The 13,904-nt window shown below is 42.4% G+C and overlaps 1 protein-coding gene across 2 annotated transcripts in view; it reads right to left on the bottom strand.

Annotated features, from left to right (window-relative positions):
• LOC307268506 (ELKS/Rab6-interacting/CAST family member 1-like) overlaps positions 1–13,904 on the bottom strand; it is a 125,965-nt gene that overhangs the window by 21,870 nt on the left and 90,191 nt on the right. For both annotated transcript variants that reach the window (XM_080051165.1, XM_080051166.1), the window contains exon 20: positions 2,458–2,565. In XM_080051165.1, the coding sequence (XP_079907291.1) occupies positions 2,458–2,565 (108 nt within the window). The remainder of the gene's footprint in view (positions 1–2,457; positions 2,566–13,904) is intronic.

Raw genomic sequence — 13,904 nt, 5'->3', positions numbered from 1 at the left:
TTAACTGATAGATGGGAGGACCAGTAAAAACAAAAGTAGGCTACATGTGGGAGATGATGATTTTTTTTTTAAATGTCGTAAGAAAGAGATGAACGCAAAATATGTCCAGAGAAATCATCAAAGGTTTAAATGAAAGTGGAAATAGGAAATGATGGAAAAATACAAATACTAGAAGATGAAAAAGGTGTTCATAAATTCCAAAATGACGGACAAAATGATCGTCAGAAGAAGAAAATGAATGGAAATCAAAGGAAGAGAAGAGATATTGAACTGATGAAGCGTTGATTTACAAGTTCCCCATATGGCAATGAATGGATCTCATTTCAGTTTTTCCTTATAGAAATGTGAGAATTCAAAAAGGTCACTCACAGTAGACGAATGAAAAAGAGAGGTTCAAGTGTGAATGACGATGAAAAAATGGAAGGAATGAATGCAAACAAAAAAAGAAAAATATATGAAATAACAAAGATGGAATGACATCACAACACCAGAACCAGATCGCAAACTCACGGATGAAGCAAAAGCAACAAGGATGGAAAAGACGAATGAAGCGCACATCCAAACGTGATCAGATCAAGATGAAGAAGACGCTCACCCTTCTGTACAAAATGGCGGACCGAGATAGAGGGAGAGAGAAAGAAGGCATGTGGTTCGCTAGGCCCAAATGCCCTCCTCATCGTCCTATTGGTTAGTTCAGTCCAACCGCAGCGTGAGTTTGGAAAAAGCAGGAAGTTAGTTGGATGCAGTAGACAATTGAAGACAAACATATTGGCCCTCATTTATCAAACTTGCGTGGAAACTGGTGCAGATTCTGGTGCAAATACCTCCCTACGCCAGGTATCGCGTGGGATTCATCAAACAGTCGTATCTCGCCAATCTCAGCGTACGCCAGGCCATTATTGATAAATGCGGCGGCCCCTATATTTTCTCAGTTTAGAGGCCTCGCCCAGAGGTTTTACGACATGGATATGCGCATTACGACACAGAAAAGGCACTCTGAAGTAGAAATTGACAGAATAACAGCGAAAGTAGAACAAAAAAAAGAGTTTCATTTTGGAGCATTACAAGCGGCATCAAAGAACGACAGAAGGCAGCAGTTAGGAAGGAAATAACTGCTGCGGTCAACAGCGTTGGTGTTGACAACAAACGATCTCCAGCTGAGGATTTTGCATGAGGTTTGCATCAGTAGGCTATCGCTCAAATGCTATAAAACAGCATATACAATTATATGTCGCCATTTCTTTACATAGACGAAGAAAAAGTGGTCTGAATCAAAAATCGCCACTAAAAAAAGTGTGTTGCTGTTCTGAAATGCAACCAACTGGGGGTTCAGGCTTAATATAGCCTAAGTGGTAGAGGAGAAAAAGAAGCACCAACTGTCCGATAATGGTCCCCATAAAAGAAATACACGTCTGCAGAGATTTGAATGATTAGAATGTATTGGCCCTTTTAGATAACACTACTCAAAAGGGTTTTAAAAACTAAAAATAACACATTTTGCGTTTTACTGTATGACAGCATGCGCTTGGCACGAGTGGTCAGCCCGGCCGTCAGCTGCACAAGCCGACCCGGCAACCATCAGCTGTGAGACCGCCCGCTGTCCTGCTCCACCAGCAGATCGGAAAAACGTGCCGGTTAACAGTGGAAATAAATCGCTCGCTTAAGCGATCAATGACACATTAAAAGAGGAACTAACATCTAAAAAGTGCGTCAAATAAATTAAATGTAAAGCTGAATGTTGTGCCGTGTATTTTTTATCATAAAGAGCAGTATAGGCCTACTACATATTTAATACTTGGGCTAACATTTTGAATGAATGCAGCCCCCGTGCCTCAGTGTGCCCCCAGCTGCTCCAAGACGGAGACAACTGCCCTTACGCAGTCCCATGCAGCGCTCCTAAGTGGCCGGTGTGCGCACTATCGAATCAGCTCTCCTATTCAGTTGCACACCATAAACTGCACATTTTTAAGTGATTAATATCTTTATTTCGGTCTGAGCAAACACTGCATTTGTATTATCTTCTAATAATTGTGCAACAAAGTCATCGGCTACCCGGCACAGCCTGCACTGCGAGTCCATGCTGTTTACAAACTTGCTTACACGAGCTGAGAGCTGGCGTGGGATTTGAGCGTATCCTATGCTCACGTCCATATTGATAAATGCCGAGGTTTGCGTGGAAATGTACGTACACCCACTTTTCTGGTATACGCACGGTTGATAAATGAGGGCCGGTAAGAGCAGAAATATAAGATAGAGAATGTTACACCAAAATATGGAAACTAGCTGGAAAGTCTGTCTTTCAAATGAACATAGGCCTGCTATTGAAGTTAATAGGAACATTTAGAGATTTCATTTTAGAACATGCTTTTTGATTAGGATTAAGTGACGTGTGGCGGCTGGTGCGATATTGGAAGATTTTGCCTAGATTATGCTCACTGTCTTGTGCAGAGATCTTACTTGGTCTGGGGAGGGTTTGTGATTGTTGGGCTGCTCTGTGTTTGGAGAGGAAACTTTCAGATGTTCGTCCTCATAGTTGTCCGCCATCAGCTTCATCCGATTTTGAGTCTACAAAAACAGAAAGAAAGAAAGAAAGAAAGAAAGAAAGAAAGAAAGAAAGAAAGAAAGAAAGAAAGAAAGAAAGAAAGAAAGAAAGAAAGAAAGAGAGAGAATTAATATCTCATGGCAGTCTCAACACAGTGAAAGATGATTTTACATGGGATTCAGCAAAAGCAAATTACATTCATGTTTAAGGAAACAACTAAACAGCAGCACGTGTGAGTGATAAGAGGGTTAATCCTAGCCTCAAATTCCTCAGGGAGTTCATTTGCAGAGAGGAGAAAGAGAAGAGTGTTGGACGAATGCCATGAGATTTGACTCACTAACACACACTTTGTACATGTGAGAGACAGAGACACAGAGGGAGACAGCAATAAATGGACAATTATGGAATGTAATAATTACGAACTGTCCATGTGTGTTTGAGTTTTACATATTAAATCATGTTTGCACAACATAACTGTAAAAGCGTAAAATGAGACCTGAAAACACACTCATTTACAGGAGCACTTTGATGTACAAACATACGTCATCGACATAGAGTATGTAGACTTTTGTCTTTTCCCTTTCCTGTCCTTTTTTCTCTGTTTCTTTATTCCTTATTCTCGCCTCTCCCATCTTTGCTCACCGTTCAGCTCTTCTCCCATATACCTTCTTCTCCCTCCTTCTCCTCTCCTCCCCTCTCTCTTTCTGTACTGCTGCTCCATCAGGTTCACATGTTATACTTAAACTTCAAGCTTTACAGTAGGCCTGGAAGGACCGAGGGAGTGAGACAGAGAAAGCAAGGGGAGGGACTCAGTCTAAGTCTGTCAGTTTTGTACAATCTAAATCCCCTTTGCCTCTCACTGAGCCCTGCAAGGAACAGGGGCTTAAGCAAGCCAGACTGAAGTTGTGTGTATGTATGTGTGTGTGTGTGTGTGTGTGTTAGGGATGTCCATGGTTAACTGGTTAACCGTTAACCGTTAAGAAGATCTTTAACCGGTTAATACTAAAGGTTAAACGGTTAAAAAAATAATAATAATAATAATTTCTCTGAAATCCGGACTCTTATTTTGATATCGCTAAACCGGATATAAGAATGCCAACTGTCGGTAGAATGAAACGAGTAGTGTAGGCTACGCTCAACTTTATAATAGGTCCATGGTACGCTCCCAGAAAGATAGCCAGTCACAACTTATGGTCACAACACTCCCCTGCCATGTGTTTGTATAATTTAATTAACAGCGTGGGCTCCCGCTAGCTTAACATAGCGCTAGCATTAGCCTTCTTGAGGTGGATGCTGTCCTGCATCTATCACCGTCTCAGTGAGTGTGAGAGAGTGACAGACAGGCAGTGAGTGCCCCTGCACAGACACGGAGAGGTCTGCCATGCTTGTGTGCGAAAATCCGTCTTAAACAAAAGCGTTAAGTATCATTATGCAGTACTGATAACATCGAAGCTTATCAATATTACGGTCTTTCAAAATGTTGCCCCGTGCTCAGCACTACTTAGCATCGGGTTTCGGTAGGCTACCCATCCACTAAGCCTGTGTGTGTGTGTACATGTCCCTTTTCAGTCACTTATTGCTCTTTCTGCTCCTACATGCGAATACTAGACCTCTTCTCACAACAGACAAAGGTGCCGTGTGAATGTCAAAATGTAGGCATTTAAATTGGCTACTGGTCCTTGAATCGTTTTTAAATTAATATGCCGGTCCTTGGAACAAAAAAAGGTCGGGAGCCCTGCTATAATGCTTCATGTATTTCACTATAAATACGCTACATTAAATCTTAACGGTTAACCGGTTAATAACCGTTAATTCTGGTGGTTAACCGGTTAAAGAAAAAATTCTAAATGGCCATCCCTAGTGTGTGTGTTTGACAGAAACTGAAATAAATACGTGAATGCCAAGTTTCATATGTGTTTGTTTGAAAGCTTAATGAAAGACTGCATTTTTAAGAGATAGAGAGAGAGAGAGAGAGAGAGAGAGAGAGAGAGAGAGAGAGAGAGAGAGAAAGAGTGCGTGTGCGTGTGTTAGGGCTGTGTCAAAAAATCGATATGGCGATATATCGCGATACTTAGTTTTGCGATATCAGTATCGATTTTTATAACTAAAAATTGATTTTCTGTTCCTTGTATTCACTGACAATAAGGAATAGTACTTATTGTGCATATGCACCTTATTTACATATGTTCAGTGACACAAAAGCACACTGATGTGTTTTCATGTTCAGTGTTTCCTGTCCAGTTAGTGCAAGAGTGAATTGCATTTGTTATTTTGATGTTATGGCAACTGCAGCAGTGTTTGATCATTTGCCAAAACCCCCAAAAAATAGTTAAGGAAGTGTTGAATGAAATAGATTTGACTACATTTGTCTGTGCAATTATAAATATATTTTGCTGTTGTGTTTAACAAGGCAACTTGTATGTGGAATATCGCAATATATCGTGATACATCACAATATGCAATATATCGTGATATATCGTGATACATCGTATCGCGACCAGTGTATTGTGATACGTTTCGTAAAGTCCTTGACGATACCCAGCCCTAGTGTGTGTGTATGTGAATTTGTGTGAGAGCAAGAGATAGTAGTTAAAAAACGTGTTTCACTATGTGTGTGAAGGACTATATAGGCATGTGTGTGTGTGCATGTGTATACATAAGTCATGTTGAAGAGAGTTTCCTCTGGCGTGCACACACGATTCATTTCCTCATTTTCTAAAGACAACTTTAAAATAAACAGACATGTATTTAAAACAAACATGGAAAGTAAACAGTTAATCTTGAAACCACATAGGTAAACAACGTGAAGTCCCCATTGCACCTGTACACACACACACACACACACACACACATACACACACAGCCTGGAGTGATGTTTATTTGTCTGTGTCATTCCTTTTCTCTCCACAATGTAATTTTGCATGTGAACTTCCACCAGTTGAACTTGAAGTATTTATTCAGGGTTTTTCCTGCATAGAGAACATTTTGGCGCCCGCCAAAGCGGATTTATCCAGCGCCAAAGGAAAATCAGGAGAGCCAAAATGATAAAGATTGAGAATAAATATAGCTATTTAAAACCTCTCCAAATTCAGGCCAATTTAAGTCATCCTTCTTGAGGGGTTGGGCAATAACTTCAATTTCATTTTCGATTACTATAACGGCTTCCCTCAATCATGAAAACAAAATAATCGTTATTAAACTATCATTGTTCCGCACGCCATGCAGGCTGTTAAATGCAGTGAACCCTTTCAGCCGAGCGGTACGCTCGCTCGGCCCCTCCCTCACCTGATAATTTAGCTATCGGCTGGTCCAGAGGGTAGGAGGAGGGAGATGTTGCGCATTGCCGGGTGTTTTGAAAAACTTCTAGATGACAAGAATAAAGGTAAAACTAATTGTGTTGTCTCAAAACACTTCAGACTCACAACAAACTAAAATAATGTGCAAGATTTGTCACGCGCGGACACGCGAATAACGTGACATACACGACCGCGAGAGAGAGAAAGGTATACGACCTGATCTGCACCTCTAAACATCCCAACCTTTTTGTTTATTCACTTTAAGTCGAATCATAGTGTTCTATGACCAAGCAATCACTGAATAAAAAACACAGGAAGTTTAAAAGCTTAAAGCTCCTTGACTCCTGCCACCACAACTGTCAACACTACAATGCAACTGCCTTGACATAAATAAATCATGCCCTTACATTTAATGCTATCAAAAGACGTGCCCTATCAACACCATTTACAACAGGTTATTTTTATTTTGACATATTTATTTTATTCAATTATTAAAAATATGTTTCACTTATTTAGCCTATTTCTATTCTCCCTGTTTTCATTTCAATTAGGCCTTTGTTTTAAGTCCAAAGTCATGGTGTTATTAGAAAAAAACTTAAATCAATGATTAACTGTCTTTAATAATCGTGATAGCAATGTGATTAGCCTACTCAAAATAATCATGATTATGATTGTTTCTTTCTTCTTGCAATGTCCATGGTTTAGATCGATTAAAGTATTAAATAGGTAGGCCTAGTCATTATTAGTATTTTGACTTCATATCTGCAGGTTGTTTATTGTGATTTCATAAGCGTCAGTGAGCTCCATGGTTACGCAGTGATTGACAGGCTGACTGAAATGCTCTTGAGCTGGACAGAAACTCCCCTCTCCCAACCCCACACCCTCTTAAAATACATAAACCGTTTGCCTTTACTGTTGCACATAGTCGCGACTCCAAAAAAAGTTGGTCGTGTACTGACCCCCCAAAGGCCCATTCTGAGCCAGGAAAAACCCTGTTATTAAAAAAATATTTTTTCCATCCACAACAGTGTTCCTTGCATTTTGCTTCTAGCTCATAGAGCTTGAAAATACGAATAATCCTAGGCACACAAGCTGCACATCCTGCCGACAACGCCAATTGATCAAATGAATAATCCCAGGAATTCAGGAAAGCCTCAAGAATCAATGAAGAGCAAAGGATAAGCAGTAACATTTATCAGATGAATAGTTTAATGACAAACAATCAAAGAGAATGAAAGAATTTATGAAAGAATGGATTAATGAATGAATAACAGATCACAGTTGACAAGCTTAATGCCCGGGGTTGACCTCTTTACCTGTTCTGTTGAGGCCCAAAGCCCGACTTATCTTACACTGGTGCTCTCCAAAATATCTTTATCACCTTTCATGGACACGGAAATGTAAACCATATGCTTAATCGTGATTGGTCTTAGAAAACACCAAGCACATCGAAACACACATAATAACCGAGCTTTAAACATACTATTAGTTAAAAAAAATTGGAATCAATGCAAGGTCAATGGTCACCATAGTTTAACAGGAAATGTTATGACCCATTATCTTGTTTTGTATAACATTGAAGTATGAGACAGCACAACTCTCATGGACTAATTAAGTCTATAATTTCACTGATAAACATTAACCTCAAACCTCTACAGTATATGGTTTTTCATAATGTTTTGAGATTGTCATACTGCAGGACAAGTATTTTATCAGGAGTTCTATGATTAAAAGACTGCGCCCAACGTGGGGCTCGAACCCACGACCCTGAGATTAAGAGTCTCATGCTCTACCGACTCCGCTAAAGCTGGGGAACAATAGTCTGGATAAGGGGGGGAAGAAGGGGAAAAAGAAGGAAGGAGGAAAAAAAGGAAAAAGGAGAAAAAAGAAGAGAAAAAAAGGAAAAAGGAGGGAAAGAAAGAGGGCGTCCACCCTCAACTACAGGGTCGGTGGGTCGATCCCCCGTCCCCCCGACACATGTCCAAGTGTCCCTAAAGCATAAATTGCTCCCGATAGTTAGTTTGCACCATATATTGTATAAAAGGTTTGCAAGGTAGCTGCTGCTATCGGTGTAAGAATGAGTGCTCCAGTTGTGAGTCACTCTGAATAAAAGCGTCTGCTGAATGACATGTAATAATAATAAACTATTAAATGAGATATATAATGACCAAAATATTTACTACTTTGTGTGTGGTTGTTGTTAATGTAGACATTTGACTGTTACATTAAATAATATGCTAGTTATTACATAACTGCTAGGGTGGTCAACCCTTAACTGCAGGGTCAAGAAAGGATGAAAAGCAATCTGAAAATGATCAGAGATCAAAGAGTGTCTCTGATCTTGGAAGTTCAAGATGTTGCCTCCTTGTCAACACCTCTTGATTTACGACAGGTAAATTACCTGGGAAAGCTCACATCTAAAGAGTGTAAAACCTTTGATTAAACCTTTGTTTTTTTTCTTTGAACACCGATCACAACAAAGTAACCTTTCTTTTTTATTGTGACTGTAATGTCTCCAATAATTTTCTTTACTCATTTACAATAACTAAAATTAGTATTGAAAACACTGATAACAATTTGCTATACCGTTCCATTCCTGTCTTATCATTTAATACCTCAATTAGCAAAAAGCCCCTGTCCCTGGACCTCTCACCAACACGCCATCCGTGACACTGACTGTCTCCTCACATTCACACCTAGCACCTAGCTCTTCTGATTTAATGAATACAATGTGTTATAATACTAGATATTATACTACTTAAGATTAAATAAATAAAAAGTCAATACCGCTGTTGTAGAAATAGTGTGCACATTTAATACAAAACACACGCACCATAGTACACACACACACATAAATAATAAAATAAAATAGTACAATAAATGAAATAAATACAAAAACACAGCACACACAAAGAAATATATAAGAAAGTAAATGTATATAAAAATAAAACAAGTAAATACAAAAGTTAAAACAAGGCTAAATATATATATATACACTGAGTTTTCTAACTTCACTTTGAACTAGAGAGGAAGACATTTAGTTTGGTTAACTTAAGCTACTTAGAAAATAGTTAAAATTTGTCTAAAAATATCAATTGACAATGTATAATGTGATATGCAATTATAACAAATATAGCAAATTGTTATTCACGGGTCATACACCAAGAAATAACATTTGTTAATAAATAGCTAATTTAAACAAATCGGAAATCTGACAGTCCAGCTGTTGTGTGTGATTATTTTTTGGCATCTGCCCTCTCCCTCCTCTTTTCCTCCTGCCACTGTTCTAATGTTTTGGTTGCTGTGACAGGACAGTAGTTCTGGCCGTAGTACTGGCCATGTCCAGTCTCCTTTAAACAGGGCTGGTGACACTGGCGACACTGGTTGGTTTGTACAGTCCGAATATAGGGTCTGCGGGCAGTTGGTGGGGATGGAAGGGGAGCAGAAGGGGCAATTATTTTAGGATGCTGGGCTTGTGGGAACAAAAAAACTGGTTGTGAAATAACCGGGTTTGGAAAAGGGGTAGAGGCAGGTTGAGGTGGCTGCAGTGTAAAAAGCTGCCTCTGTACAGGCAACTGGGTGGGATGGAGGTGGGGAGCCGCAGTCTTCCTCCTGTCCACTGCCTGCCCTACTGTGCTCTTTGGCAGGTTGTACTGTAATGTAGGACCAGGACGTACAGGAGCAGCAGTGCGCCTCATTTTGTGAGGTGGGAGAGGCACCGGAGCAACAGGGACTTGTGGAGGAAGGTGGAGTCCTTGCTGCAGGATGCTGAGGTCCTGCCTCTTCAGCCGCCTGTTGTGCCACTGGTTGACAGTTGTCTGGCTCACCTCAAACAACTGCAGGGTAGTGCCCTGCATGACTGTCCCATTGCCCAGGACAAGCTGCCTGATCTTTCTGTAGTCATTCAGAATCAGAGTCCATCTCGTCAGTGACTGACTGCCCTGCTTCTTTGGGCTCTTGTGCAGCTCGCAGAGCTTAATCATTATTGACTCAACGAGTCGGCAGCAGTCTGGCCACTGGGCAGGGGACCCTGATGAGCCGGCCACACTCCGGGTCATGCTCTCCACCCCTGGCACAAATGCAGTTTTATTTGCCCGGTAACGTCCATCTAATGGCTTCTGCTGGTGCCGTGCAGAGTAGGCCACCCTCTGCTGGTCGTACGGCAGAAGGTCCTGCCACAGAGCCACTATGGTACCCGCCTGTTGTGGGCTGATGGTGTCGCCAGGTTCAGCCCTCAGTCCCACCAAGTACTGTGCCAGGCTGTCCACTTTGTCCATCCCTGGGACACCACACTCATCCACAGCCTGGAAAATGTCACAGTACATTTCAATCAAAAAACAAAACGAAAACACACAATATCACAGCTGTTGCAGGGTAAAGTGTCACAAGAAGACTTACCAGTTGTTGCTCAGGTGCTGCTAGGGTCCTAGCCGCGGCCCCAGAGGGACCAGCAGTGTGAGCGATGGGGAGAGGTGAGATGGCGGTAGTGGGAGGCACAGGAGGGGGAGTGGACATTGGCAGCACAGGAGGAGGGGGAGTGGGCATTGGCAGCACAGGAGGAGGGGTGGCACAGACCGATGGCATGATCTGTTAAATGTTATAAGATTTTATTTTATTAAGCTTTTATTCATTCTTAGGATTTTTACATATTACCTATACTATAAACATGTTACATACTTGATTACATCATGAGCAGGTGTGCACACTGTCACAGCATGATAAAACATATGAAAAGAATAATTACCAGTTGTTGCTCAGGGGCCTCTGTCCTGTCAGATGCAGCTGCAGTCTGGAGAGAAGCTGGGGAGGAGAGAGCTGGATTGCTGGCTGAGCCTGGTGTCGTCACAGCTGACACGTCCAGGAGCGCGATGGTGGGGTCCAAGCTGAGACCGAAGGCTGCATCCTCAAAGCCCTCATCTTCCAGCTCTTGCTCCTCGCCCAAATCTTCCAGCATCTGATTGGTTTCGTCAGAGTCCGGCTGTACTTCCTGCATGGCCCTTCCTGTCTGGTGGTAGAGGTAGTCTATACCAATAAGCTCACCTAAGAGAATAGAATGTGAGAAGGTTTAACTTTCATAATGTCAAATGCTGTTAAGAATATTGTATTTGGCGGTTAAACATAATATCATCATAAGGAAAGTTAAAACTCACCAGTGTAAATAGAAGGTGGCTGAAAAGAGGGGTCAAGCTTCTTTCCAAGCACCTTCATACTTAAATCGTTCACACAGTGAACAAGGTCCCCCGAGTAGCTGAGCCAGGAGGGAGGCTTGACAGCCAGGGATGCAGCTTCACGGTCCTGGTTCCATCTGCACAGGCCTTCCAGGAGGTACAGCTGGAAATTCAAGCCATTGGCACTTGTTCCTTATTTGACAAATGCAGAAGTAACTTTAGTTAGTTTGTTGTCATTTGAAGAACATTTGTTATAAATGTTTCTGCCTAAATACTAACGACAAAAAACATTCAACTGAAAAATATTTAATCTTATTGATCAATAATGTTTCAAACTGACCTGGAATGAACCTATTCACATGGAGGTGAAATGACTCCAGGGACGTGGACCCTCTGGCACACCTGTATGTAGGCAGCACAACCCCCCCCTTGGTTAAGGTACCAGTCTGTGTGTACAGCAGCACACCCGGTTCATCTTGTATGCACTTAACGTGCCTCCTCTGGATGTTCCAGATGTGCTCCATCCTCTCCTGGTTCAACAGAGGGACACCGAGGAGGTCCCTGCCCTTTTCCCCCATCAGCTCCTGTAGAAGGCCCTCAATCATGCTGATTGTCTGCTGCACCCCTCTTGTGCGCCTTCTGCAGTGAAGGGAAAGTTCGTCCTTGGTGATGCGCTGGTCCACCAGATGTTGGGTGATGCCAGGCACACCTTCCTCTTTCAGCTGCTCCCTCTTGGCCTGCTGCAGCAAGGCGACATCCCCCATGTCCCACTCAAAAATGCAGCTAGAAAGTCTGGCCATGAATATGGGGTACAAGGGGTGTGCATCCTTTGTACACCCAGATGCCAGTCTCCTCAGGAAGTGGTAGATGTCCAGCCTGACTACCAGGTTTGGCCAGCCACCAAATCTTTGCTGCAGTTTGGTCTGCCCTTGGCCCTCTCGACAGCAGTCACAGTCCACATATAGCAGCCGAGGAGGAGCCACACCAGCACTGCTGTACCTGCTGATAAGGTCAGCTGCCATTTTGTCCAGAGCAGGACCCTCCTGCGTTGTCAGGACACTTATGAGGATCTGGCCCACCTCATTGCTCACAGACGTGAGCCAAAAGGCCGTCCCCTTAGCAATGCCTGACAGCTTCTTGGTTATCTGTAATCATACACAAATTAAAGTTATTGATAATAACTTCATATGGTGGTAGTTGAATCACGACAGTACAGTGATAAAGACTCCATCCTGTATTGTACATGTATGTATAACTACGTACTACTTTTGTTGTATTGTGAAAAATGTACCTATATATATATATATTAAAACATTTACTTTTTTTGTCGAATCCATTTTAAGGATGTCACCAAATGTTGATGTTATGCTGGCTTTGATGTGGTCCAGCCTGCACAAAATGTCCCTTCCATAAACAGCCAGCATCCAGCGGTGGGAGGGGATGTCTACTGGCTGAGGTGGTTCCTGGAATTTGACAGGGAGAAGGCCTGGCTGAGCGACAAAGTCTGAGCATGTCCCCAGGTACCGGCAGAGGCGCTTAAGCCACTCCTCGCTGTGGTTTTCCCTCAGCTGCTTGACCAAGCGAGTGGGGCTGTTTCCCAGAGTTCTCTCCCTCAGGAAACGAATCACCCGCATGTCACAAGCGTATCTGTGTAGAACAAAGGGAAAGAGAGAAAAACAGAGGCAAACTTTAAAACAAGCTAATATCTAGTGTTTCAAATAAAAATAAACATAAGATAGATAGGTTATATAATCTCAGTATACTCACTTCTGCGTCAGAATCAATCTGAATTCCAGCCTGTGCGCCAAATCAAGCTGGTCCAAGATGGCCTTACTGGTGGAAAGGCAGCTGGTCTTGCAGTTCTGACACCAGAGGGTCTCTGTGATGAGGAGGTAATACCGGTCCACATCCAGAACGTGCCGGGCTCTCTTGTGGGCGCCATATCCTGTTAGCTGTTTCCCACACGCAGAACAGGACAGCCTAACCCTCCAGAGGTGGTACGGCATCCACACGAGAAGTCTGTGGGTGAAAAAGCGCTCTGGAGCGGGCACCTGGTGATATATGAGCGCTGGCTCTGGTGGATCGTACCACAGTTTCAAGTCTGGGCGCAGTCGCTGGTTCTTCCACAGAGCTGCCGAGATCCACTTGTGGTCCTGAAGTGGGATTGTCTTCAGCAGCTTTACAGGCAGCCAGGTGGACTCTGAAACCGGAGCAGCCACAACTGATGAGGGACCAGCCACAGTAGCAGCAGAGGCTGCGGGGGCAAATGTGGCGATGGCAGGAAGGGCAAGAGGAGCAGAGGAGGGCCCAGGGGAGGATGACGCAGCTGCTTCAGCTGACACTTCCTATTTCATAAATGATAAAACAGGCATATAAAAAGACATGATTACAAGCAGATCATGAGTGATGATTGTTTCAAATTAATAAAATATCAATGTGAAGAAAACAACTTAATTGAGGACTTGCTTACAGTGGTTGCAGTAGACACAGGAGAGGGAGGAAGAGACAGAGGAGAGACAGTCTGAATGAACAGCTTGGGACTGCGGGCAGGTGCTGGTGTCCTTGCTGTGGCACTTGTAACAGTGTTTGTGGCAGAACTGCTACTTATAGGCTATAAGAATAAGAGCGCAGTTTGCAACATTATAAATAAAAAATCTGTAATTATCAGGTATAACAGTAAAAAGGAAAGCTAGATCACTTCAAAAAATATTTTGGAAAGAAAATCATAAGGTACCCCAAGCAGTAAAAGAGTAAAGGCGCAGATATTAGAGAAATCAATTTCAAGCATATATTACCTTGCTTGAATGCTTCCCGGCCAAACTCAGGTTTGGCTTCAAAGAAGCTCCATGTGAACCACCGAACCTTGGCTTTGTAAACTGTCAAAACAAAAAAAAGTAA

This window comes from Ammodytes marinus (assembly GCF_949987685.1).
Source record: "Ammodytes marinus genome assembly, chromosome: 22".
Lineage (NCBI taxonomy): Eukaryota > Metazoa > Chordata > Actinopteri > Uranoscopiformes > Ammodytidae > Ammodytes > Ammodytes marinus.
This window is presented reverse-complemented; position numbering and strand designations above follow the sequence as displayed.